Source organism: Panthera onca, chromosome D1 (assembly GCF_046562875.1).
Source record: "Panthera onca isolate mPanOnc1 chromosome D1, mPanOnc1 haplotype 2, whole genome shotgun sequence".
Lineage (NCBI taxonomy): Eukaryota > Metazoa > Chordata > Mammalia > Carnivora > Felidae > Panthera > Panthera onca.
Window position 1 is genome coordinate 103,243,885 of NC_138348.1, and position 27,274 is coordinate 103,271,158.

General features: G+C 51.0%; 2 protein-coding genes across 2 annotated transcripts in view; both read right to left on the reverse strand.

Moving 5' to 3' along the window:
• Positions 1-6,864: 6,864 nt before the first annotated feature.
• Positions 6,865-22,807, reverse strand: HTR3A (5-hydroxytryptamine receptor 3A). Its single transcript, XM_060604786.3, has 10 exons — positions 22,693-22,807; positions 20,357-20,611; positions 18,036-18,202; positions 16,206-16,250; positions 13,657-13,766; positions 12,212-12,381; positions 10,078-10,238; positions 9,504-9,714; positions 9,166-9,387; positions 6,865-7,689 (listed from the first exon to the last, which is right to left on the reverse strand). Exons 1-10 carry the CDS (start codon positions 22,805-22,807, stop codon positions 7,391-7,393), a joined length of 1,755 nt encoding a protein of 584 aa, XP_060460769.3. The 3' UTR covers positions 6,865-7,390.
• Positions 21,826-27,274, reverse strand: part of HTR3B (5-hydroxytryptamine receptor 3B) — a 74,546-nt gene continuing 69,097 nt past the window's right edge. The window contains 1 exon segment of the mRNA XM_078432763.2: positions 21,826-22,842. The gene's annotated coding sequence lies outside the window, so the exon portion shown is untranslated.

Below are 27,274 nucleotides of genomic sequence, written 5' to 3' on the forward strand. Positions count from 1 at the left end.
AGGCTGGGAGCCGGGATAAATGCTAAAGCAAATCACTCAGCGAGAAATGAGTGCACCACAATTATTGTAAAGAAATTGGCGGGGGTGTGGGAAGAGCGTGTGCTGGCTGAGGCTAACATAGTGGGAGAAACAGCCCTCACCTTCACAAGACTCTGGAGGCGTGAGCCCTTGGTGGGAATTTGAAGCCCGAGGACAAACCCATATGGCAGACACATTTGAGTTTCATTAGTGAGAACCAGAAAAGTGAGTCCTTGGGTGAAAGGGGCCATGGAGTTGGATATGTCAGCCAGAAGAAGAGGACACAGTGAAGAACTGAAGCCTAAGCCATGATTAAGTGTCACCTAGATGGAAAGGCAGAATTTCCTGGACCTTCAGCTGGGAAGGTCCTCCAGAGGCCATGCTGTCCATTCCCCTGCCTCTGTGTACTTTCTCAGGCAGAGAAGGTGGGTCAGGAGAAGGGAAGGGATTCCAGACCCCATCCGGTGCTGAACACCTCTTACCTGGAGAAGCCCTTACCATTGTCAAGTGCCTCTGCCCACTGGGAAGATGAACAGATTTGGGGGAGGGGGAGGAGAGGAGAGAGAGAACCTGCCTCAACCCGATCCTGTATCGCCTGCCAGTCTGGGGTCTGGGACTCATTGCTGCCTGGGTTCTGCTTACATATTCTCTTCTGCTAAGTGATACTAATGCAGGATGCATCACCATAAACTATTGCACAAATGAATGTTGCCTAATAGAAAGTGTATTTCGGGGCGCCTGGGTGGCGCAGTCGGTTAAGCGTCCGACTTCAGCCAGGTCACGATCTCGCGGTCCGTGAGTTCGAGCCCCGCATCAGGCTCTGGGCTGATGGCTCGGAGCCTGGAGCCTGTTTCCGATTCTGTGTCTCTCTCTCTCTCTGCCCCTCCCCCGTTCATGCTCTGTCTCTCTCTGTCCCAAAAATAAATAAAAAACGTTGAAAAAAAATTAAAAAAAAAAAAAAAAGAAAAAAAAAAAAAAGAAAGTGTATTTCATATATAGTATTAATTAAATGGGTCTGAGATGGACCACACCTCATTTTGCTGATCAGGTGTCCGGGCAGGAAGCTTCTAGAATTGGGAGTAAGAGCAATAATAAAACTGTAGTTAAAATTTACCAAGCGTTTACTTTGTTCTCAACCCTTTACTTGTGTTGGTTCCTTTTTTTTTTTTTTTAAAGTTTATTTACTTATTTTGAGAGAGAGAGAGAGCATGCAGAAGAGCAGGGGAGAGTCAGAGAGAGAAGGATAGAGAGAATCCCAAGCAGGCTCCCTGCTGTCAGTGCAAAGCCCAAATCGGGGCTTGATCTCATGAACCATGAAACCATGACCTGAGCTGAAATCAAGAGTCAGGCCCTTAACCCACTGAGCCACCCAGGCACCCCAGTTTTGGTTCTTTTATTCCCTGTAACAATCCTGTATGGCAGGTCCTGCTAGAGAATGGATTTTACAGATGAAGAAACTGAGACACAGAGAAGTTAAGCACTTTGCACAGGATTTCACAGAGTTGTAGAACGGTGCCCTTCCCCCAAAGATGTCCTCTTCCTAATCCCCAGAACCTGTGATCAGGCCATACTACGGGGTAGAAGGAACTTTGCCTATGCGGTACAGTTCAGGATCTTGAGATGGGGACATTATTCTGGATTATCCAGGCAGACCCACCGTAACCACCAAAGTGTTTGTACGAGAAGGAAGCAGAAGCATCAGAGGAGATGCAACAAAGCAGAGAGATCTGACGCTGTTCCGGTCCTGGCTTTGAAGACGGGGAAGGGGCCACAGGCCAAGGACTAGAGGTGGCCTCTAGAATCAGAAAAAGACAAAGATGCAGATCCTCCGCTAGACATCCTGGAAAGAACACATCCCTGCTGGTCCATTTTGGACTTCTGACCTTCAGAACTACAAGATAATAAACTTGTGTTTTTAGATTCGTAATTTGTTACAGCAGCAGCAGGCGACAACTGTCCCCAGCTAGCATGTGACAGCAGCAAAGATACAGGCTCTGTGCTGGGAAAACAGTCCTTTCGCTCACCGTGTTTGGGACCAACTGCACCTCTTCAACACTGATCCCAGAGCTCTTGGACAGCTATCTCTATGTCCCACCGCCCCTGTCTGACTACTGACCCCTACCAGCTCCTGCTCTGCCCAGTACCTTTCTCCCACCTTATTTTCCTGGGATCACTGAGAACCATCTCAGCCAGCCCAGGACGGCCTGGGGTTGGTGCCCTGGAGACATGGGCAGCAGAAAAAGGCTGAGAGTCCTCCGTGGGCCTGTATGTGTACAGGTTTGGGTACAGCAGCTTCGGCACCATCAGGCATCGGTACCTGCATCGCAGAAGCAGAAACCAAAAGAGCAGCTAGGTGTGTGGCTTTGTGTGGAGTCCAGCTCTGAGCACAGAAGAGGGCCAGTTGCCCAGGGATCAGCATGGGCACAGCTGTGTGACAGGGGAAGGGGTCAGAGGGACAGCCTCTGCCCAGAGTATCAAAACAGGGCATGAAACACTCTGGCCCTGAAGGAAGAGGGCTTCAGAGGCTCCTGGGGAAGAAGCCACGGGGATGATCAAAGGTTTCCGGCCTCTCTGTAGAACGTTTGGACTTTGCTGCCACCTTGTGGACAGACTTCAGAAAGACAGGGTTGTGGCTCTTCTGGGACAAAGATTGACATCTTATTTCATGCCTTAGGCTAGATCTTTCTAAGTCTTGGGGTTGAGGGTGGGAAAGATGGTGTGTGTGTCGGGGGTCCTCCCAGATACATGGAAGGGACTCCCTAGGCTTCCAGAGTCCCAAGTGTCATCCTCATGGTGTGGCCCTCTGCCAAAAGTTTCATTCTCTTTGCAGACAGGGACACTGGAAGTGGAACGGAATAGGAGAAACCCAGCCAGGATCGGGGTAGGCCACCCATGTTGTGCCAGTATGCACACACCTTCCCAGCGCAGGGGCTCCAAGCTGTTTTAGGCAGGAATTCTGTGCAAAGGAGCTGAGAATGTGCAGGGTGAGACAAGGGGGAGTACTGGGAGAAAGGGGGACACAAAGGGATGGGGCACAGAGGTCTGAATCCAACCCGGTGGGAACGGGAAGTTGAGCCCCCGTTGGCCTTATGATGAGTGACCAGCTTGCTTAGCCTTCCTGTCTCTGAAATGGGGATGAGAAGGATAAAGGCCTCTACTCTCCCGGAGGACGTTCTCACCCATTCCGAATGTGATGTGAGCACACTGAGGAAGGGCTGATACGCCCCGAGACACCTCTCGACTCCAGCCTCATGCTTCCCTGGGCTTTTACCCCATATTGGGAGACACGTGCCCAATGAGCCAGGTACTGATATGACCCCCCACTTTGCAGATGAGAATATTGAGGCACAGAGGAGTTAAGTACTTGTCCAAGGTTTCACAGCTGGCATGTGATGGGGCCAAGATGCAAATCTGGGGTAGCCACCCGCACCCAAGGTGCCCCCAATAACTGTGTTGTATAAGGAAATGGGGGTGGCCACTGCAGATGCCCCAGTTCTAGGTTCCATCCAACTTGGGCTCTGGCGGTGGAGACTGAGGCAGATCTTCCTCCCTGGTCTGTCCCTTCCCAACGTAGATACAGAGCTCTCTTTCTTCCAAGTCTTCTCAAAAATAAGATTCCATTCCTTCCCTTTCAGACTCTCAATCTAATTCATGTCAATATGACTGTCCAGAAGTTCCTGCTATAGTCTAACCTCCACACCTCTTCCTGCAGGCCAAGCACCTTTGCAAGGTCCCAGAGAGAAGAGACAGAAGATGTGGCTGTGTTTCAGAGAGGGGTATTCTTGGTCTCTAAAAGCAGGGTTTAATTCTCTAACCATGACAGTCAGGGCTGGCCAATCACAAGCATTAATGGGGGAGCTTAAATTATAGAGGACCAAGTTAGAGAAAAGAAAAGAAAAAAAAAAAAAAAAAAACCCACCCAACTCCCAGCCACGGGGACTTGCAGCTGATAGGTAATTATCTGCTGTTTGTGCGCACTGTTAGGGCTCCCCGACCCTGAGCGGTCAGCGTGGACGTGAACGGCGTGTGCACTGGGGGAGAGGGCCAATGAGTTCGTATCAGGTCAAGACAATTGTGAGGGGCCCATCCGGCCGGTTCTCGACTTCTTCCCCCCTCTTCCGCCCCTCCACTCCCCTCCAATCAGGGAGGAGCTGCCCTCTTTGCCCACCACCCCTCCCCAAACACTCGGAGAAGAGGAGGAGTGATTAGCATGGGGCATTGTCCCCGGATAATGGGCCCCAGCTGCCGCATGAAAGAAGAGACAAAGCGCCTGGCCGCTCCACGAGCATTATCCCCTCGTTAAATCTCTGTTATTAGATTAGATTCAAAATGTATTGATTCAGAGGCTGGGGGGAGGTGGGGGAGGGAGGAGAATCTGGCTAGTGATTGCTGAACCCCACCTCTCCACACGCTCTCCCTCCCCCGCTGCACCTCCCCCCACCCCACCCTGGGCAACTTTTTCTCTCTCCTGTTCTCTTGGGGAAATCTCCCATATCCTGGCTCTGAGTTTAGCTCCTCTCCCTGGACTATCCTGGAGGCCAGGGAAGGTCCACTCCTGTCGGGAACCCTGAGGTCACGGAGCCCAGGCTGCGGCTGACCAGATAGAAAGGCAGCCTCCTAGATGGGATGGTGGCAGTGGGCCCCACAACTTGAGCAGTATGGGCCATGAATCCACAGGGGGTTGGAAGGGTTCATGCCGGGCACTCAAGACCTGCAGTGGGATCTTTTGCATAGACATGATAGGTTTGGAAAGCAGCGTGGGTGGGAAGGGAAGGTGAGGACTGAAGTGTTGTAGGTGACGAGGGGAGGCTGCAGGAGAGGAGCAGGGAGAAGACAGAGAACCGGCAGGCTTCTCACAAACACTTACAAGGACACAGGTGGTTTCTGGTTCTCTCTCTCTGGATGTCTGATGAGGAAATGAGCTGAAGTGGCAGGAGGAAGGAAGGGAGCAGGTTCTGGGAGACATAACAGGTGGGAAGGAAATTCTGAGCATTCTCATATCCCGCACAGGGCAAAGGTCTCCTTGGGAGAAGATCAAGATCAGTACTGATCGATGAGAGGCAGTACACTGGGTGTTCTCTGGCCCTGAGCCTCAGTTTCCTGTCCCTGGGTGGCACAGTTTGGATGCCGGATCGATGAGCTGATTGGCTGTGGCTAGTGGAGCAGAAGATGTTACACGTGGCGGCTCTTTCTCAAGGTGGTTAATTGGCTGCCTCAATGCTGGGCTCTGTTGCCCCATTGATTGTGGGTGAAGGGTAGGGGGGGGGGAGATGAGGAATCAATAGGTTGATTAGTGTCTTGCTAGCTTTCTGGTTGGACACTTTGTCAATAGCCACCCACTTACTGACCAGTGGTGCACTGACAGTGCCAGACTGTCCCCCTTTCTCTCTCTCTGGCCGGAGGCATGAGACTCCGCCAGTAGCCTGACCAACCCCAGCAAATCCTGGTGGGGTGGGGCAGCTTTTGGTCCCAAGACCAGGCTCCAAAGTATGAGCTTCCAGAACCGTCCTGAAAGAGTTGGGGTGGACAACGACCACCTGTAGCCCAATCTCTGCTCAGCATGAGGCAACAACTGTGAATGGGGCCAATCCCCAGCCCCACAGCCTCTTGATTTTTGCTGGGGGACCCTGATATCCACCCATCAACAAAACAAAGGTAAATATAAAATCCCTATTTAATAGCAAAAGCCCATATGTCTGGAATGGAAGAAGCAGGTGAAATCTCATTCTAGTTCACCTTAGGAGCCAGCAGCTGGTTAGACAATATTTAATGAGTTCACTTCGCATGCTGGGGAGCACAGGGTATGAAGAAGCTGAAGGAAGCTAAAAGAGATGAGTCCCCTTCCTCAGTCTCTAGGATATCTCATTCTTGAAGCTCCCAAGGGCTCAAGGGCTACCCTCCATACAGCTTCGCAGGGTGGTCTACAAATTAGAACTGCAGTGTGGGGTCGTGAAAAGGTGTAACTTCACATGTTCCCTACTGAAGCCCTTGTGATTGGCCAGCCCAATCATAGATCAAAGATTCCTTTGGGGTCCTTTCCCTTTAGACTGGCAGCATTTAGTGCATTTCCAGCATGCCTTCCTCTGAGTGACAGGAAGCCCAAGACGGGGAGAAGGATAAGGCTGGAATGAGAAAGGGAGAACCAGAGAAAGCCTCAGGCAAAACATTGTGACACTAAGGTCACTCTGGGTGGGTTCTGGCATTCCTTTCCTCTGAACGCTTGTTAGATGGATGGAGTGATGGAGTGATAGAGTGCTCCTGAGCATGTCTTAAACCCTGGTGTTTGGGACAGGGGACCAGGATATGAAAAGTAACATTGAAGAGCAGGCTCCTGACTCTGCCTCTTTCATGGTCCTGCTCTCTTGGGTGAATGTGCCAGGGGATGGCTGCTAAGAGTTCCCAAAGGAGATAGTTAAACTCAAGCCTTGGCTTTCCTCTGTCTTCCAAAGACCAGACCAGTGGGTGCTGACCGTGGTGCTGATGTCTTGGCCTCCACTGCAGGATCCTCTGGCAGGGAGAGAGCTCGCTCTCAGCTTCACTGACAGACCATGAGCACAGAATGGTAACAAGACTGTGAGGACTCTTCCAGCATCTTCCTGGGGGTTAACAGAGCAGAGCATTGCTAAGTGTTCATGATCCTTACCCTCCCACCTTGAATTCCACCTCCAATTAGGTCTTCATAACAGCCACTATGTGGTCACCTCCCAATTCCCTGGGCTAGGAAGCACCAAATACTGAAACCACAGGTAATACCCCTACCTCATTTCCACCAGCAACGTTTAACTTCTTCTTCCACCCACCCAGCTGCTGACAAATGGTTAAGAAGAGAGTTTAGGCTTCATTGTATTTTATTACCCCCACCCGCCCCCTACCCCACCATCATCCAATGGAACATGAGTGTTCAGGGAAGTGGCTACAGGTGAGGTGAAGAAGGAGAACATTACGGTTGAATAAACCTAATGCAGTGTTACCAGCCATGTGCAGTAGAGAGTTGGTTTGCTTTGTATCTAAAAACAAGGCTAAAGGGGGAGGAGCAGAATTTCAAAGTGCCTTATTCAGGGAAGTGACAATGGGGAAATCAAGGCTTGATACACAGATAAATAGAATGAAGTTAGGGAATGCATGGGTTTTTCTAGATCAAAGACAGCATGTTTTAAAGCCATGATAAGTTGGGTGGGGGGTGGGGTGGGGTACAAGCGTCTTGAACATCAAGCTTTTTGGGAAGAGTTAAGGCCCTGCTTCAGAATTACTGGCATTGGACAGGGTCTTGAAAACATCCCTGGCATCTGCTGGGCCCTGAAATCCTCAATCCCCATTCTAACCAGTGCCTTACTACCCCTCCCTCAAAACACCCCAACTGGGCTGTGCCTACTCAAGAATACTGCCAGATGGACCACAGAGTAACCAGGGTGATGCTGTAGGCCAGCACTGCCACCAGGTAGATGCGGAAGAGCAGCCCGTCCAGCACAGAGCCCACATGCAGCCATTCCCGGGCCACCTCTCGGCTCTCGTCCCTCTTCTCCAGGAAATGCCTGATGGAGGACAGCTCCTGCAGCAGCCCGCACACTGCCAGGGAGGCCTCCCGCGGTGGTGGTGGGGGGCTGCCTCGGCCCCTTGGGGTATTCTCCAAGTCCTGGGGTCCTCTCAAATGGCTGCAGTGGTTCCCCACATCTGGAAAAAGGGCACAGCATTGGCAGAGGAGGGAAGCCTGGCAGAATGGCACGACCACTGTCCCTTCTGTGCCTGTGGCTTGCAGAAATTGTTATTATGAATTCCAGACATAAACAGTATAGATGTGAACTTACCTATTTGTGTACCCAACGTCTGACTTGAGCGAACAAAGAAAGCAACACGGTTGAAGATTCCTGCATACCCCTCCTTAGTCACATCCTCCAACCTGTCCCCAGGTCACTAAGATATGAATTTGGTGTTTATTTTTCCCACGCATTTTTTTAAACACCGGGGCTTCCTGCAGCAATTTGATATCTATTATTTCACTTGAGCCTCACAATAGCCCCACGAGAAAGGCAGAGTAGGAGTGATTACTATTTGGACTCTTTATATGGAAGTGCTAAAGCTCAGAGAGGTTAAGTGACTAGCCTGTGGTCACACAGCTGGAGCATCATCTAAAAGTGAGGCCACCAAGGCTGAAGGTATGTGGACTGTGACTCCACTGCTGTCTCCACTATGCCATATGGCCTTGCTGCCCTCTCCTTGACTCCAGTCCAAGTCCCTTTGTACCAGAAAATACACCTTCAGCTATGGCTACCTCATAGGTGAGCAGTGAAATTGGGCATTAGGCTGGAGTACTCATTCATCAGTTCACGATGAGGTGGTCTTAGATTAACCATGCATCTCCTGTAAAAGGCCTAGCTCTCGCCAGAAGGGAGGACAAAGAGGGGTGGTGAAAAATACAAGCAGAGCGTCAGCTGGGCCTGGGTTCAGACCAGTCCACCAGTACCTTGGCTCTGTGACTTAAGGCAAGCTAGTTGGCCTTATGCCTGTTTCCTCACTTGACAAATGAGGATGACAATCCTATTACGGGGCCTGTGGATGGCCTGGGATCACGCACAGAAAGTGCACGTGCCTGCCTCAAAGTGCTCAACAAATACATCAACAAATCACAACTACCACCACCACCAGCAACGAATGTAGCTGAAACAATTTGTCAGGGAGAACGAGCTTCACGTTTACTGTCCCCTGCACCCCTGTCTCTCTGTCATAGGTGTTTGAAATTTGAAGGGGACTTGGTCTCTGGGCTGACTGAATGCAGAGCTTTAGAAACCCCGGCTGCACACTTAGCCATGCGAGGTAAAGGGACCCATAACTGCTGGAGAGGCATCTGTTTGACCCCCTTTTGGGTCCATCTCAGAGAAAGGCAAGTCCTTCCGAGCTCCTGACAGGCTCGGCCTCTCACTTCGCCCCGTCTCTCTCCACACCCGGACTGATGAGGGGAGGTGAAGGTGCAGAAAGGGTCCACTGATGACTTTGACCGAACTCTGCTGCCTCCCAGTGAGACCCGGCACGGGGTGCCAGGTGCAGGGTGGCACTCAGATCCCAGCCCCGGTCAGACTCGCCGGCCAGAGACTCTCTACCACGTCCGCACCCCCAGGCCCTCCGTATGGGATGCCCCCTTTCCCTCTTCACCTGAGCAGTCATCGGTCTTGGAGGCTTGGGGGGTGGCCGGGGGCCGTCGGGAAGCTGTTTGCTCCCCTAGGCAAAGGAGCAGGGCCACCCGCTCCAGGACCAGGTGCCGCAGCCAGGCGGGTACGGGCTGCTGCAGGTCTTGCTTGTGTACCAGCCGCACGATGAGGATGGTCTCAGCCAAGCTCACCACCAGCAGCGCCATGCACACGACGAAGTAGACACCTGTGCACGCGGGGAAGGTCGGGGGACACACAGCAGGTGGGAGGGCGCCGGTTCTTCAGCCCCCGCCCACCCCCACCCCCAACCACACTGTGCTCTTCCCCTGGAGCGGGCTTTACCAATGAGGGGAGTGCCAATGGCTGTGGCCGGCAGTGTGTCCGACACGATGATCAGGAAGACAGAATAGCCCAGGAGGAGTGTGATCTTAAAGGAGACCCTCTCGCCACTGTCTGGAGGCAGGTAGAAGCCCACGATGTCCATGAACATGAGGAAGATGCTGGGCAGCAGCAGGCTGACTGTGTAGAACAGGGGCCTCCGGCGGATGACCACCTAGGACCAGGACAGGAGCTGGGGGAAACCCGGGGCACACAGGCCCTGCATCCAGGACCCCCAGCCCCTCATGGACCTCTCGCTTCATGGAGCTTCCGGCCTGGCCCTGCTGGAAGAGGAAGAACCGGACAGACCTAACATCCGGCCTCTGGATTGAGGCCGGTGGCTGCAGAGGACGAGGAAGGGACAATTCCCCTGAGCTTCCCCATCTGCTGCCCTGAAGGTCCCATGCATGTGTGTGACCTGGAGCTGGGAGAAGGGCTATAGATGGTCTTCCCCACACGCCTCCTGAAGTCTCCCTGGGGATGACGCCCAGCAGTTCTAGCTATCATTTCCCCCGTGTCTGTCCCCGGGGCCACTCACGAAGAACTTCATCTCTGCGTAACAGCCACTGCTTTCCATGCTGAACTCGCGAAACTGGGTCAGCACCCCCAGGAGCTCCCACTCGCCCTGGTTCATGAAGATAGTCTTGTCAAGCTTCACCTTTTCTGGCAAGCGCCACAGGGAGATGTTGATGTCCTGGACTGGGAGGGAAGAGACCGAGCCAGCTCTGGAGTCCAGGGCCAGGAGGATGTGCCAGGCCCTGTGAGGGTGGGGCCCGCAGTGGGCCACACAGGCAGGACTTAGGTGGACTCAGCTCTTAGCCTTCAGCCTCCGTGTCCTCAGCCGTAAAATGAAGTGATAACGCACACTGTATCTACCAGAACCAAACTATTAGAAAGCCCCTTCTCTCCTTCTCTCTCCTCTCTTCCTCTCTCTCTCTCTCTCTTTCTCTCCCTCCCTTCCTCCCTCTTCCTCTCCCTCTCCCTCCCTCCCTCTCTCTCTCATGCACACCTCTTCTAGGTTTCCATTAGGGTCCCCCATTTAGGAAATGAACAAAAGTCAACATTCTTCACGTTTGCCTTCATAGGGCTGACTGTCCTCAAAGGTGAATTAGGGAAATATACAAAATCTTCACTTAGAGAAAAGCGGTTTTACTTCTCTGCATCTACACTAGAAACATTAGATATATAGAAAGCCAGCAGCGTCTGTTACAGCAAAGTATAGGGAAAGATCTACATGTCCACCAATCAGGAAAGTGCTTGCTTAATCAACTATGATGCATCCCAACCCTGAGCTATCCTACAGCAGTCAACATGTAGGGTAAAGATCTAAATATACACTAACTCGGAAAGATGTCCAACACTTCTTGTTGTTTGTAAAGAGAATCAGGTAGCAGTGGCATGAGTGATACATTTAGTAAAATAACAACCTAAGAAATAATTTTCATGTACTTTCCATAGAGGAGTATGTATGTGTATATGCAAAGGATAGAGAAGGATCTGGAAGAACATACCATATGAGGCTTATACTGATAAAAGCTGTTAAGTCTTGGTGTGTGGAGTTGCTGGTGAAGAGTTTGGGATTGAAGGTAGAGGTCAAAAGTCAAAGATAATTTGCAATTCTGGTTTTTGTCCAAGGAAGTTCTGTATTATGTTTGTAATTTACAGTTAATGTGACAAAATCAAATAGAAGTGGAGGATGCCTTCTTGCCAGAGGGTGATGCTCACTTTGTAGACTTTAGTGAGAACCTCGTAGTCATCCATTAAATAAAAGTTGCCAAGCACCTTCCTTTGTAGGCACTGTACTGGGGACCTAATGGTGGGCCGGAAGTCATGGTCCTACCCTCTGTGAATTTATATCTGATCGAGGAGCAGACATTGAACAAACACCTACAAGTGCAATAGAAGGGGGGAGAAGATCAGGGTGCTAAAAATTGGACAAGGGGGATGGCTAGTCTGGGGATGCGAGGAGTTTCCCCGAGGCACTGATGCCAGTGCTGTGATTAGGTGAGTAGGAGACTTGGCTGAACTAGGAGTGGTGGGGGGCAGGAGGAGGGTGCAGGGTGGCCCAGGAGAGGAAGCAGCCTGTGAGAAGGGGAGAGAACAAGGGCTTTGGGGCCTTGGAAGGAAGGCAGCTGGGTTGGGGCAGGACTCAGGGGAACATGCGTGGGCTGAGGCTGGAGTGGTGACTATGGGCAGCCCCTGTCGGCCAGGTGAAGGGTTTGGGTTTTGTCTCAGGAGTGCAGGGAAGCCACTGAGGCTTTTAGGCAGAGAGGGGCAAGGCCAGGTTTGCATTTAATGAGCTCTTCCTGCTGGCTCTGAGGAGCATGAAAGAGAGGGGGACCATTGGGGAGGTAACTGCAGAAAGCTGGGCAGAGAGATGAGGGGGAGGGTGCACCCATGGAGAAAAGACAAGTAAGAGACACTTAGTGTCAGATCCTAGCCCTCACCGGGTGTCCTGGCGATCATTCAACCCTTGTGACTACTGGGGAGATGGCAAGAACAACAGAGTCCCGTTTGGAGGTTGAGGAAACAGAGGCTCAGCGGCATTATGAAATAAGCAGTAAGTAACTTGAATAAAGAAGACTGCCTGCTAGGGTGTGCTCCTCAAGTAGGGGTTTCGGGGACCCTCCAACCTGCACCCCCACCTCCCAAAGCTTGTGTGCGGTACTCACTGGTGTGCAGCCAGCTGGTGAATGTCAACGAGCAGTTCTGCACGTCGAAGGGGAAGTTGTAAATGTCCAGGCTACAGGCGGTCACCACCTGGAGGGGCTTGTAGTTCTGGACCTCGCCATGGTGCCCGACATACACGTACGGGATACTTGGAGACTTCCCCACGTCCACACTGGCCAGGGAACAGGGGCAGTTTGGGGGCTCAAGATTACCTACCATTGTCAAGGCTACTTTCCAAGCAGGAAAGGGCATTGCTCCTTCATTCCCCCGGCAACCTGGCCACAAAAGGCAGGTGAGGAATCCAGGTACCTCAAAGCCACTTGCTGTCATGAGCATGTCCAGCTGCCCCTACTCCACCACCCACCCAGCTGGGCAGAGCTCAGCTCCCGGGATCAGCAGCCCAGTGGCAATGGGCAAACTTCGTTGGGCGATCCATCCTGGGGATCCATCCTGACCTGGGCTTCTCTTTGCCTAGAGGTCCTGTGACATGAGAATAATCTTCCCAGGACGAAAAGGAACTAGAGAAGTCCTTGAGTAGAAAAGAGGCGAGGTGGACTTTGTCACTCTCTCTCAGCAGATCCCCAACCCCTAGGCTCTCCCAAGTGACCACTGTGGCACAGAGTGGCCTGAGCTTAGGGTCCTGCGCCTGCAGCCTTCTGTGGAATCAGGCCAAGAGATAAGAAACTAAGATCCAGGCTACTTCAGTCTAACCTGGAGATCCAGCCAGGAACTGGGATCCCTCCAGCCCGAGGTCTAGGTCAACTGTCTCCCCTGAAAAGCACTTTGAGTGGCAGCCATGTCATTGGGCAATGTGGTGGGTACCGGCGGAGGGCAACTGGCCCCGGGCCACCTCCTCCTTCCATCTGTGTCCCCCAGCCATCTTCCACCGCCTGGCATTGAGAAGCCCAGGCAGTGGAGCCTGAACAACCTGAAGGATGCGGGGAGGGCATGTTGGCCGGGGCTGTCAGCTGTTGGGAATCAAGGATGGTGGTACCCACTTCACACTGGGGGTGCGATCTGGAGCCAGCCAGGCATGTGTATGACTTGAGAGGTGTGAGTGTCTCCAAATCACCCCTGGGACCACTGCTGGAGCTTCATCCCTATTGGTAATCTCACTGTCCCCTTGAAAACCACAGCTGTCCTTCATTCAGCTATTATGACAGGGCAAATTCATTCCTTGGCTTCCCTTCCCTGGGAAGGGGGCCCTTGGACCAAGAAGTACAGGGTTTCCACATCAGGCATAGAAAAAGAGGAGTTTTAAAAAGAGAAAAGAAAAAAAAAAAAAAGAGAAAGAAACCAAAGGGGAATTTGGGCCCAAGCCAACTTTACCTACAGTTCTGCAAGCCTGGGTGGGACCTCTCATGCCACAGCAGAGTCTTGCCCCCAGCCCCATCTTTCCACAGCCCCGGAACCACCCAGCCACCCAGCATCAAATGACAGCACTCACAACTCGTTGATGAGAATGTCTGGGACCCAGATGCTCTCAGTGGGGATGGACAGCTTGGTGATGTTGTCGAAGTCCTCAGGGTTCCACTGGAGAAACTCATCTGTCCAGTACTAGGGGAAGAGCAGGGGATGGTCACAGGCAGCCACCCCTCGGGATGACCTCACCGCTCAGTGCCCAGGCAACAGACGGGCATCTTCTTGGGGGAATCACTCAGCAGTACCGAGAGTCCCCCCATCGCTGTGCTCACACTCTCCCGGCATGCAATTATGACCCAGAAAAATGACGCCTTGCCCTGTGGTCATTTCTCCCGTCTGACTATCCCATCCACCAACTGTGGGATCTTGGACACATAGCTTCTTGGGTCTTGGTCTGCTCATATGCAAATTGGGACAATAAGATGCATCTGACAGGGTAGAGATGGTTACTGTTAAGTTGTGATCAACACATTCCTCACTATCCTGTCAGAATGACTGATCTAAAAAGTCAACGTAATTATGTCATTCCCTTGCTTAAAACTCTAGGGATGCCTCTTGCACTTGGGATAGAGTTCAACCTCATGGCCAGCAAAGGTCTGCACAATCTGACCTCCAGCTATCTCTCTAGTCTCATTATTTTTTTAGATTTATTCGTTTATTTTGAGAGAGGGAAAGCGTGTGTCAGAGAGGGGCAGAGACAGAGGGAGAGGGAGAGAATCCTGAGCAGGCTCTGCACTGTCAGTGCGGAGCCTGATGCAGGGCTCAAACCCTTGAACTGTGAGATCATGACCTGAGCCGAAATCAAAGTCTGAAGCTCCACCAACTAAGCCACCCGGGCTCCCCTCTCGAGCCTCATGGTTTTTGCCATCTTCTCTATGGAGTGTCCTTTCCACTGCGTGCAAACACCCCACGTCTCTGCATACCTGCGCTCTCCCACACCGCAATCCCTGTCTTCTCCCCTGAGGGAGGTCTTCTGTGTCCCTCCAGACTCAGAGCATCTGTCTGCTCCCTTCTCTGGGAACCTTCCGTGCCCCCCCACTCCCCAGGCTGGATTTTCATGTACCCCCTCTGTGCCCTCATGGTTGGTATCTCATTCTTGCCTCACTGGAAATCTTGCTACATTCAACTGTCTGTTCATGTGTCTGTGGCCTCCCCTAGTCTGTGAGCTCACTGCAGGCAGGGCCTGAGTCTCATTCTTGTCTCTAATTCCGGTCCCTTGGGACAGTAGGTTGGCATCCCGTTACTGCTGGGCACACAAGTGACCCTAGAGGTCCACAGGTGGGACCTAGGCCAGATGTCCCAGGAAAGGAGCCCTGGGCTGCCTCTTCTTGTGCATCCCTTCCTTTGACGCAGGGAGTGCTCTATATTAAGAGATTTTTCTAGGGCAGAAGAGAGCAGTCTGGCAGGAATCAGCATCTGGCTTCTGCCTCTACCCCACCCTCTGCCCCGCATGCTGGTGGTAGTGGGAAGCACTCACGAGCAGTGGAGGGATGTAACAGAGACCTGCACATGCCTGGCATGTCTCCAGACAGAGCCCCTCTAAGCTCTGACCTCTGCGACCTGGCCCCATCCTCCCGCCCCCTCTCGCCAGCTCCTCTGGTTCCCTTCTACTCTCAAATCTGCTCTGCAGCTCAGGGCCTGCCAGCCCAGGACCAGCCTGTGGACAGCAGTCCCCACTACCTGCCCGCTCTCCCCCCTAGCTCCTCACCAGCTCCCCACCAGTTTCCCCCCAGCTCTCCCCCCGCTCCCCCATCAGCTCCCCACCAGTTCCCTGCCAGCTCCCCCCCAGCTCCCTGCCAGCTCCCCGCAAGCTCCCTGCCAGTTCCCCATCAGCTCCCCACCAGCTCCCAGCCAGCTCCCTGCAAGCTCCCAGCTAGCTACCCATCAGCTCTCTACCAGCTCCCCACCAGCTCTCCCCCAGCTCCCCTCCAGCTCCCTGCCAGCTCCCCATCAGCTCCCCACCAGCTCCCAGCCAGCTCCCCGCAAGCTCCCTGCCAGCTCCCCATCAGCTCTCTACCAGCTCGCCCCCCCCAGCTCCCCACCAGCTCGCTGCCAGAAGGGCCACATGAAGGCCTTGAAGGCCTCAGAGACGTTCTCAGCAGTGGCTGAGTGATGTCCCTCAGAAGCTCGGAGAGTCAGGAGGTGGCTGAGGGTGTGAGGACTCGGTGGATGGGACTGCCCTGTGTCAATCACCCAATTTGATTGTCATCACCCTTGGCTTAATAGAAGGAAGAACTTTCTAGCAATTAGAGTTGTTTAAAAGTGCAGTAGCTTCCCGCTGAGCAACTGGGCACTGGAGGTGTTTATCAACAGAGACCAGACAAGTTGTTCGAGATGCTGTGAAACCACTCGGAAACCAGAGGGGGTTTGGAGGATTTCTCCTCTGCTGAGCACGGAGCTTCCTTCCATCTCCAGTCCTGAGAGGAGAGGGGCCCAGACTCCCGGGTCTCCTGAGTCTGTCTCTGAGCCTCTTCCCCCCTCCCCTCACCAAGGCCTCTGACATTCCTGACTCTTTTGAGGAATCCTTCCTAGAAGGGGAAGATCCCATCCCAGGAAATGGGAGTGGGCGCTCACCTGCCGGTACCAGATGTAGGTGGTCAGGACCTGGTTCTTTTCATCCTGTGAAAGGAAAGAGGGCTCAGCGTCAGTGCCCCATGGGCGGACGTCCACCTTGCACATGTACCCCAAGAGGAGCTGTTGCTTTGTGTCCCTATTCCTTCGGGAAGAGGTAGTGAAGAAAAAGAGAAAAGGGCCAACCAGGAAGAGTTGGTTGGTCTTTGACTAGGACACATCTAGGAAGAAATACAACTGTTTCTTTTTTAATTTCCTATCTATCTATCTATCTATCTATCTATCAATCATCTTTTACTATTTTCTATTATGTTATATATATATATGTCTCTATGCTACATATATTTTACATATATAATATACGTAACATATAAGATAAGGGAAAACATAAAGGGGGTGCCTGGGAGGCTCAGTCAGTTAAGTGTCTGACTTCTGATTTTGGCTTAGGTCATGATCACATGGATAGTGGGATCGAGCCCTGAGTCAGGCTCTGTGCTGACAGTGTGGAGCCTGCTTGGGATTCTCTCTCTTCCTCTCTCTCTCTGCCCCTCCCCTGCTCGTGCTCTCTCTCTCTCAAAATAAATATTTTTTTTAAAAAAGAGAAGACATATAGAAAATATTTTATCTATCTGTATTTTTTAGATGTTTATTTATTTTTATTTTTTTTTTTAATTTTTTTTTCAACTTTTTTATTTATTTTTGGGACAGAGAGAGACAGAGCATGAACGGGGGAGGGGCAGAGAGAGAGGGAGACACAGAATCGGAAACAGGCTCCAGGCTCCGAGCCATCAGCCCAGAGCCTGACGCGGGGCTCGAACTCACAGACCGCGAGATCGTGACCTGGCTGAAGTCAGACGCTTAACCGACTGCGCCACCCAGGCGCCCCAGATGTTTATTTATTTTGAGAGAGAGAGTACACATATGCATACCAGTGGGCAAGGGGCAGAGAGAGAGAGAGAGAGAGAGAGAGAGAGAGAGAATCCCAAGCAGGTTCTGTGCTGTCATTAAGGAACCCAACATGGGGCTCAATCCCACAAATCGTGAGTTCATGACCTGAGCCGAAATCAAGAGTCAGATGCTCAACTGATTGAGCCACCCAGATGCCCCTATATCTATACACTTTTACATATTTGTATGCCTGTATATCTACATCTGTATCTCCCTCCCATCCTAGTATGCAGTCAAGAAATGCAAAAACACACAGTCCAAAATTCATCACTGTCCCTCATTCCCAACTAATTCCCAGCTTTGCTTCCCGAAACAGCCACACGGGCTGCAGTAGAGACTGTGAGGTCAGGTCCTGCTTGCTCTGGTGCTCTCCATCTCTGCAACTGCTCTCTTGTTTATCTCTGCACAACGTCTGACCTCCTCACCAGGCAGTGCACCCCGTCCTACTACAGTCATTGATGAAGGAATTGATTTATTAATTGGTTTAGGATTCATTGTTCAACAATCATTTAGCAACACCTGTCATGTATCAGGGGCCCGTGTCAGACACCAAGGGCCTAGAAATGAATAGGACAGATGAACAGGACAGCTTATGTGGGGACATGGTTACCATGATACAATGCATGAAGAACCACATGTGGTAAGTGGCCCTCTAGGAATAGGGGTTGAGAGAGGCAGCCACAGAAGTGACCCTGGTTTTCTGGTTTGGGCAGCTCTGTAGACGGTCGGTGCTGTTGTCCAGCCTGGCACGGGTCTGTGCCAGATCACAGGTACTCTGGGTACTTGAATGTCCCCTGTGCTGCCCAGGGAGTGACCCGGCCTTACATGGTCTTCCACCCCAAAAGGCCCACCTCTGAGTGGGGCAGATTGGGGCCTAGTGCTCACCACGCTGAGGATGGCATAGACAATGACATCGATGGACACGGTGGTTGGCTTCCTCCAGTCCCGCACAGGCCGCACGCCCTTCTGGTAGTTGGCCAGGAGGTAATCTGACAGCCTCAGCAGAGCGGGCCTAGAGGTGTTCTGAGCCTGGGGGTGCTCCCTGCGCCTGGCTAGGAAGAACAGGGCAAAGTGGGCATCAGAGCCTGAGGCTTCCCCCATCTTTTGGCCTGGTTTGAAGGCTATTGAAAGGAAAATGCCTCCACTATTTTCACCCCAGAGTCCCAGATACTTCCACAGGCTGAAAGTCCCGTCACTGGAACGTTTTGTCCACAGAGATTCCTGCCCAAATCTGAAGGTATTGTCTCCTAAGGGTAACCTACACACTCATTTCCATGAGACAGGGGAGCTGGGCTGTAAACGTAGGTGAATTAAGACAGGTGAGGTCTAAGTGGGCCAGGGGCTGAGAAAGGTTGAGCAGGTACCTGCCCAGAGGAGGTGGCCTACAGGAGACAGAGGAGGGGAGCTGGGGAGCTAAGGAGGAGTGGCCCTCGGGATGGGTACTGGAAGGAGAGGGGGCTGCAAGGAAAGGTCAGACCTCAGCGTCTGGCCAGATCCTCGTCGGCTCCTTGACCCCAGCCTCCTATTAACAAAGAAAGAAAGGAGGCATCCCGTGAAAGCTGCCATTCCTTCCTGCAAAATCCTCCCCTCTGAGTCATGCACGCACAAACTCCTGGAGGCGGGTCTCCTCCAGAGGGTTGATTTATGGGTAGATTTGGTGGGTTGGGAAGAGGGTTAGACGTGAGGTTACAGGAAGTGAGGAGAAACTGAATTGTTCCCAGAGCAGGAGACCTATAAGGACAAAATGGCGATGAGAAAACCTAACTCTGAGGTCCTCACTCCATTCTACGGGGGTTTCACGTGCACCTGTTACCCCTCTGGGAAATAGCGGAAGCACTTTCTGAAAGATGCCAAGAAAAAGAAGGTGAAAGTCATAGGGTAGGGAATGCGAGAACCCTAGAGGACCAGGGCACAGGGGGCAAAGCTGTTAGGGGACTAGCAGGGTGCCTCTGGGGTCTTCCACAGACCAGGTGCCAGTGGGCCTGACTTTCTCCAAACAAGGCTGCCTCTTCTCGCATCTTGTCTATATAATGTGGGCAAATTTCTGCTACAGATCCCCCTTCCTGCTCCCCACTCACCTTCCCTGATAAACTTTCAGCTTCCCTCCAAAGGACAGAGAAGAGCAGAGAGAGGGGGAGGACAAGAGACCACTTACTGAGTGCCTCCTGTGGAATAATAACAGTTAACACATTCTTCATTTCAATCTTCGAGCAGCCCATGGGGGTGGCTGTCATGACGGCACAGTTTCCAGATAAGAGTCCCCAAGGCTCAGAAAGGTGGAGACTGTGCCCCGCAAGTGGGGGAAATGAGATTCAAATCCAAATCTCTCTGTCTTCACTATGGAAGCAATAGCCCTGAGTCTATTGTTGGGAAATGGACCGGTGTGCAGGGAGCCAGACTGGACAGTAATTCTCCTCAGCCAAGAAAGCTCCGAGCCACAGCCTTAACATGAAGCCTGGGTCTGTTGGTCCTGCCGAGCTTCCACAGGGACAGCTCAAGGGAGGAAAGCCAGCACGCACATGCATGTCAGTTCTTCCTCTCTGTTCAGCCCCGGGACGGCATCCTAATTGTGCCCCAGCTCTCCCAACCTAGCTCTGCATGGGGAGAAAACCTTCCAAAATAGGAAATAAATATTGTTTGTGGCAAAAGGAAACAAATCCTTTTGTGACCCAAACACCTCATATCCCAGGAAAGCAGGAGGAAAGGGTAGGGGAATGCAGAGAAGTTTGGGGTTATTAGAATTTAGCTCTGGAAGGGAACTTGAGGAAAGGAGGCCCAGGGAGCCCATGCAACAAGACCAGGGAAGCTGAGGTTGGTTCTGGTCGCCACTCTGTTGCTAATGTGCTGTGTGACCTTGAGTGAATTATTCCCCCTCTCTGGACACAGCATTCCCATTTATAACAAGAAGGAGTAGACCAAATGAAGTCCAAGGTCCCTTGCAGCTACAGTTCCGTGAGTTTGGGAGCAGGGCAAAGAAGACAGGAGCAAGCCCTGCCCTCACCTGGCACTCCACCACCCCTGCTTTTGAGCTGGACCATAGTGCCTTCAAATTCTTGTGCTCGGATGTGGCAAGATCCCTGACTTTCCCAAAGCAGCACCCACTCTGAAAACCTCCCTCCCTCAACCCCTGGGGGAATCAAACATCCCCTACCCGACCTCTGCAGGTGGCCAGCCATGTCCCGTATCTTTTCCCACCATCCCCTTACCTTGTCCATGTGCCAGGAGTGTGGGCAGAAGCAAGGCCAGCAGGACCCGTGGCACCCACGACAGCATGGTGACTTTCCCCGGGCGTGAGCAGCCTTGGAGTGGCCTCAGGGTAAGACGTGCTGAGAAGCAGGCTGCCCACACTCTGCCGGCTTCATGTCCCAGCCGGCCTGCCTCCTCAGGGCCGCCTTCCACACCTCTGAGGCTGCAGCCTCCCACTGCTGAGGGGCCACCAGCGCTGGACAGTCGCCAAGTTCCTGCAATCAGTCCCTCAGCCGGATCAGGTTTCAGGGCGGGAAGGAAGGAAAGGGAGCCAGTGAGAGGGGAGGCCGCCCAGCTGATGTCATGGGGCAGGACTTAGTCCGCCCCTTCAGCCAGGTGGCCCGGCCAAATGCTCCAAGGAGTAACTTGGGGTGGGGGGCTGTGGGGTTGGGGGCCGCTGCAGGGGCTCCTGGAGCAAGGGTGCAGCCTGTCTGCTGGGAGTGGCCCTGGGCTGCTACCCTCATTTATGTCCCATGGCTAGTGCGCTTGGGTAGCATGGGGCTGGGGCAGGGGGAGGTGCGGCGGGAGCAGGGGGGGGCATTCGTTCACTCCCCTTCCTAAGCAGGGGCCGGGCATCTCTGCACACAGAGGAAGGGGACCTGGGGTTACCACATGGGGTTACCTCTGTCCTTTTGTCCTCATCAAAATATTTAAATTTAAATATTTAAGTAGTAACCTGTATATGTAATTTATACTAAGCAAATATATTTATATATTGTTTCATATACATAATATGTATTATTATTATTATTAAGTTTATTTATTTTTGAGAGAGAGAGAGCACAAGGGGAGCAGGGGCAGAGAAAGAGGAAGAGAGAATCCCAAGCGGGCTCCAAGCACTGACAGCACATAGTCTGATGTAGGGCTCAAACCCATGAACCATGAGATCGTGACCTGAGCCGAAATCAAGAGTTGGACGCTAAACTGACTGAGCCACCCAGGCACCCCCATAGCATGTATTATGAAAATATAATAAGGGTGCCTGGGTGGCTCAATCAGTAAAACATCTGACTTCAGCTCAGGTCATGATGTTACGGTTTGTGGGTTCAAGCCCCGCATCAGGCTCTGTGCTGACAGCTCAGAGCTTGGATCTTGCTTCAGATTCTGTGTCTCCCTCTCTCTCTATCCCTTCCCCACTTGTGCTCTGTCTCTCTGTCTCTCTCTCTCACACACAAATAAATAAACATTAAAAAAGTTTTTTAATTAAAAAAGAATGCAATAATACATGCTTATTATAGAAAAATATGAAGAAACATTAAAATCATCCATGGGCTCACTACCCAGAAACATCCACTGTTAATATTTTGATATATATTCCTCTATAATTTTCTGTTATAATGTGTACGATGAAGTAAATACACTGTACATATAATTTGCATCCCATCCTGTCCTTTGCTTATTAATACCATTTCATGAACATTGTCAACACTTTCCTTTTAAGAATGTTTTTAATGTTTATTTATTTTTGAGAGAGAGAGGCTGAGCAGGGGAGGGGCAGAGGGAGAGGGGGACAGAAGATCTGAAGCAGGCTCTGTGCCGACAGCAGTGAGGCTGATGTGGGGCTTGAACTCACAAACCATGAGATCATGACGTGAGCTGATGTCAGATGCTCAACCAACTGAGCCACGCAGGTGCCCCATCAACACTTTGCTTTTAAACGTTTTCTTGAAACAAGGGTTTCTTTTTCCTTTGTCAGTCGAATAGGAAAGGATCTATCCCTCAGACACCCAGCTGTGTGCCAAAAAAACTGTCAGAGAAGAGTGTGGCTTGGAATTTCTGTTTGAGTGAATCTCACTCCCACTTTACCATTTGGGTAGAAGCAGACTTCTTTGCCTCGAGTGTGTGAAAAGCAAGATACACCTGTATCAAATCATAGCAAGCTTCAACCACAAATATATTTATTCCTTTCAATTCCATTTCCAGTTGGATTTAAGTGTGGCATAGGCTGGGAACACTGTGGGAAAGAAGAATTTTCTCAGTTGTCATGGTTAAAAAAAAATCACCTTGGTCAGGGCCGAGTCCTTTTTGGTTTTGTCTGGATTTCCCCCCTTATTCGTGTGCATGATGAAATCTGCATCAGCATTTAACACTCATTGATGGAGTCCCTTTGGATGGCTATTAGCCAGAGTTTGGTCCTGGAGTGCTTGGTCCAGCTCAAGGAGATTGGGCTACCCTTCTGTGAAGTCATGTGCTTCCTCACTGCACAATCCAGATAAAACACGGAAAATCATCTCCAGGAATTCCTTTTGGAGGAATGGAGATGAGGACACGTGGTACAATAGAAGAAACTAGGCACCTCCACTCCAGAATGAGTACATCCAGGCTTGACAGCAGGACAAGGCAAGAAGAACCAGGCTGTCCCCAGGCGTCCAGGCTGAGGTCTTGAAGGGGCTCAAACTCAGGAAGGGCATTTGTGGATTCCTAAATCCATCTTCAAGCCCAGCATCTGGAGTGATACACAAAGATTCTTAGGCTCACGCTCATTTCTCATTGTCACTGAGAAATCTGCTGTAAATTTCTAGAAGGATGTTTCATCTTGTTTATGTGCGTTATAAAATCTACAACAAGCATTATACCATTCACTGACGGGGCACCTTCGTATGGCCATTACCAGGTTTGGTGCTTAGCAGTAACCCACTGGGGTTTCCATTACAGTTGCTGCATCATTAAAGAACAAACAACACTTAGCCGCTCCCCTCCATGTCCGAACCACTGCCTCCGAATGCCCCATTTTGTCCTCCCTGGGGCTCCCTGCGCATACCCACAAGGCACTCCCTCACCTGTTGCCCCAAGCCACGACCAGTGTGGCCTGGAGCCCATTCCTTCCACAGAGCCAAGCCACCTGGAGACAGACAGCAGGAAGAAGCACTGGGCACTGAACTTGTGCGGGCATGGTGCCCAAGCAGTGGGGGAGAGGGGGGCAAGAAGATGGTGCAAAGAAACAGAAGGTAAAACTACAGGAAAAGAGGGATCTGGAGAAGAAGGGAGAGAAGGCAAAAGTAAAAGGAAGAGGAAAAGGAAGATGAGAAAAGAAAACATTGGCAGGAAATGGAAAAGAAAAGGAAGCTAGCAGTAAAAGGCAAGGAGGAAAAAAAAAAAAAGGGAAAGAGAGGGAGGAAAAGAAAAGAAGGCTGCAGGAGAGGCAGAGCCGTGGAGTTGGGGTGGCTTGAATGTGACTGACCCTCCAGTGCTGTGGAATGGAGGGCCAGCCAAGGCCACATGCCAAGCCCCGGGCAGGGAGCAACCAAAAAGCCTGGAGACCCTGTCCTCTGAGCCCCAAGCCTTCACTTCTGCTCTGAGCTCCTGGAATCCTCTGGGACTGCCCAACTGTGCTGGGGAGGGAAGAGAATGTCTTGGTACAGTGTGTGCATTAGGGAATTAGCTTCTTAGGTAATAGGATTATAGCGAGCCGGGCAGGCCACGGCCTCGAATGGAGATGTATTGCCTCTGTGCCTCTCTGATGGAGCATCAGTCAAGTTTCCCCCAAAGAAATTTCCTATTAATGGATTTGATGGCACAGCAGACAGGGGGTAGTTGGAGCTGTGGCCAGTGGCGGGGTGTAAATTGCCTCCGATGAAACTGTGGAGTCACTTTTGTCCCTTTTAAACAAGATAAAAATTAGTGAGCGGCCTTGATGAACTCGCCGTGGCCGGCGGGGACGAGGGAAGTAGCAGAGGCCTGGCTAATTTGATTCCGGAGCTCTGCCTGCAGACGGCCGGGCTCCTCCGGGGGCGCAGAGGCAGACACGCAGACGGCAGCGGCCCAGGGTGGGTAATGAAAAGCCCTGAGGATGCAGGACCTGTAGGCCTGTGCCTTGGCTTTGTGTCCAGCTGCTCCCAACACCGTGCCCAGGAGGACTGTAGTCACGCCTGTGCTTGGCACTTTCCAGAATTCAATCAATCAACCTGGGTTTAAATCCTACAGAGGGCTCTGGGACTCGGTGTAATCAGGCGGTGAAGAGCCCAGGCTCATGGGGGCGCACACCCTCCTGCCCCTTACCACGGTGCTTGCTCCCATTTTCCAGGTTAAAACACAGAGCCCAGAGAGCCTCTGTGCCTTGCCTCTGTTCCCACAGCCCGTTAGGGGATGGAGCTGAGATCCCTTAGACTCCTGGCTGCAGCCTTTTACTTTCAGTCGTGTCTCCTGTCTCCTCCAGTAAATTTTACTGGTCTCTGAAAATTTTACCACCAAAGAGCCTGACCTTTTAAAACCTATAAACTTAGAAAAACTTCTGCAATCTGTCATAGCATCTGGCCCCACCAGGCGCCCACCTGCTGGGGAAGGGTTCCGAGTGGGGGATGCAGCTCCACTCTCCCACGGCACCTTGAGGAGAGGGGTCCACGGGCCCTACTGGCTGCATGCTACCCATGCTCGGCACTTGCTCACGGAATCCCTGCGGGCTCTACCCCTCAGCTCTGGGAAGGGCACAGGGACAGACAGGGGAGCCCTTCTTCCACCAGTTCCAGGCACCTGACACATCCTGGCATAGAGGTTGAAAGATTTAGGTCATCTCCCCATGGGGAAGATGGAAGCCAGGGAGATGGGAAGAGGCCTGACTCAGACTTCCTAGTTTCCCTGCCCACAGCGGCAGCAGTGGCCTTTATGGAGAGGAGAGAAGAGGAGCAGTCTCTTCCCTCCTGGCCTTTTCTTTCCTTGATGCCCCCATCATGTCCCATCTTGACCTTTTCTCTGTCAAGGCCCTGCTCCTTGGAATGGCCTGCTTCTGCACCACTTCACAACAGTACCTGCCATTTAGCAAGCACACTGTGTGCCAGGCACTGTGCTAAGCTCTTTATCATATTTAACTTCTATTTCCTATGAAGAAGATATGATTATTCCCATACTGCAGATGAGAAAAGGAAGGCAGAGATGGCACAAGAACAGACACTTAATCAATGGAACAGAATAGAGAACCCAGAAATGGACCCACAAATGTATGGCCAACTAATCTTTGACAAAGCAGGAAAGAATATCCAGTGGAACAAAGACAGTCTCTGCAGCAAGTGGTGCTGGGAAAACTGGACAGCGACATGCAGAAGAATGCCACTTACTTACACCATACACAAAAATAAACTCAATATGGACGAAAGACCTAAATGTAAGACAGGAAGCCATCAAAATCCTCAAGGAGAAAACAGGCAAAAACCTCTTTGATCTTGGCCGCAGCAACTTCTTACTCAACACGTCTCCAGAGGCAAGGGAAACAAAAGCAAAAATGAACTACTGGGACCTCAACAAAATAAAATGCTTCTGCACAGCAAAGGAAACAATCAACAAAACTAAAAGGCAACCGACAGAATGGGAGAAGATATTTGCAAAGGACATATCAGATAAAGGGTTAGTATCTAAAATCTATAAAGAACTTATCAAACTCCACACCCAAAAAACAAATCATCCAGTGAAGAAATGGGCAAAAGACATGAATAGACACTTCTCCAAAGAAGACAACCAGATGGCCAACCGACACATGAAAAATGCTCAACATCACTCATCATCAGGGAAATACAAATCAAAACCACAATGAGATACCACCTTACACCTGTCAGAATAGCACCATTAACAACTCAGGCAACAACAGATGTTGGTGAGGATGCAGAGAAAGAGGATCTCTTTTACACTGCTGGTGGGAATGCAAGCTGGTGCAGCCACTCTGGAAAACGGGATGGAGGTTCCTCAAAAAACTAAAAATAGAACAACCCTAGGACACAGCAATTGCACTACTAGGCATTTATCCAAGAGATACGGGTATGCTGTTTCGAAGGGACATGTGCACCCCAATGTTTATAGCAGTACTATCCACAATAGCCAAAGTATGGACAGAGTCCAAATGTCCATCGATGGATGAATGGATAAAGAAGATGTGGCATATATATATACAATGGAGTATTACTCAGCAATCACAAAGAATGAAATCTTGCCATTTGCAACTACGTGGATGGCACTGGAGGGTATTATGCTAAGTGAAATTAGAGAAAGACAAAAATCATATGACTTCACTCATATGAGGACTTTAAGAGACAAAACAGATGAACATAAGGGAAGGGTAACAAAAATAATATAAAACCAGGGAGGAGGATAAAACAGAAGAGACTTATAAATATGGAGAACAAACTGAGGGTTACTGGAGAGGTTGTGGGAGGGGGGATGGGCTAAATGGGTAAGGGGCACTAAGGAATCTACTCCTGAAATCATTGTTCCACTATATGCTAACTAATTTGGATGTAAATTTAAAAAAATTAAAAATAAAATTAAAAAAATAATAAAATAAAATAAAATAAAATAAAATAAAATAAAATAAAATAAAATAAAAAGGAAGGCACAGAGTAGTCAAGCAGCCCGTGCAGAATTCCAGGGCTGATAAATGGAGGGTGTGGTGTTAGGTCCTACAAACTTGAAAGCCTGGGCTCATAACCTCCCGATTACAATGAGTCCAGAGCATTCTGTAGGATTGAGGCCCAGGCTGACTGGACTCTGGCTCCGATCCCTAGTATGGATGGGAGTCCCCCATTCCTGCCTTGACTGCTCTTATTGAAAGGGCAGGCTCATTGGGTTGGCCCTACATAAGCCTGCAAATTAAAGATATTTTTATTAAAGAATAGTCATAAGAATATATGATAACTTTAGGGACCATTGCATTTATTGTTTTCCCCAATACAGACTGGATTCAGAAATACTGCCCTTTCCCATCCTGGCCCCAATATAGCCAGTTTCTGCAAACGCTAGGTATGGGGCTTCACAGTAAACTTGGGACCAGTGATCTTCTGCAACCCCTCGTCATGGGATGGAAGTGATGCTAGAATCTCTGGACTATAATATTATTCTATTGAGTCTGGGTGCATGGGGTGGGGCTTCCTTGTCATCTGTCACCTGGAGAGGAA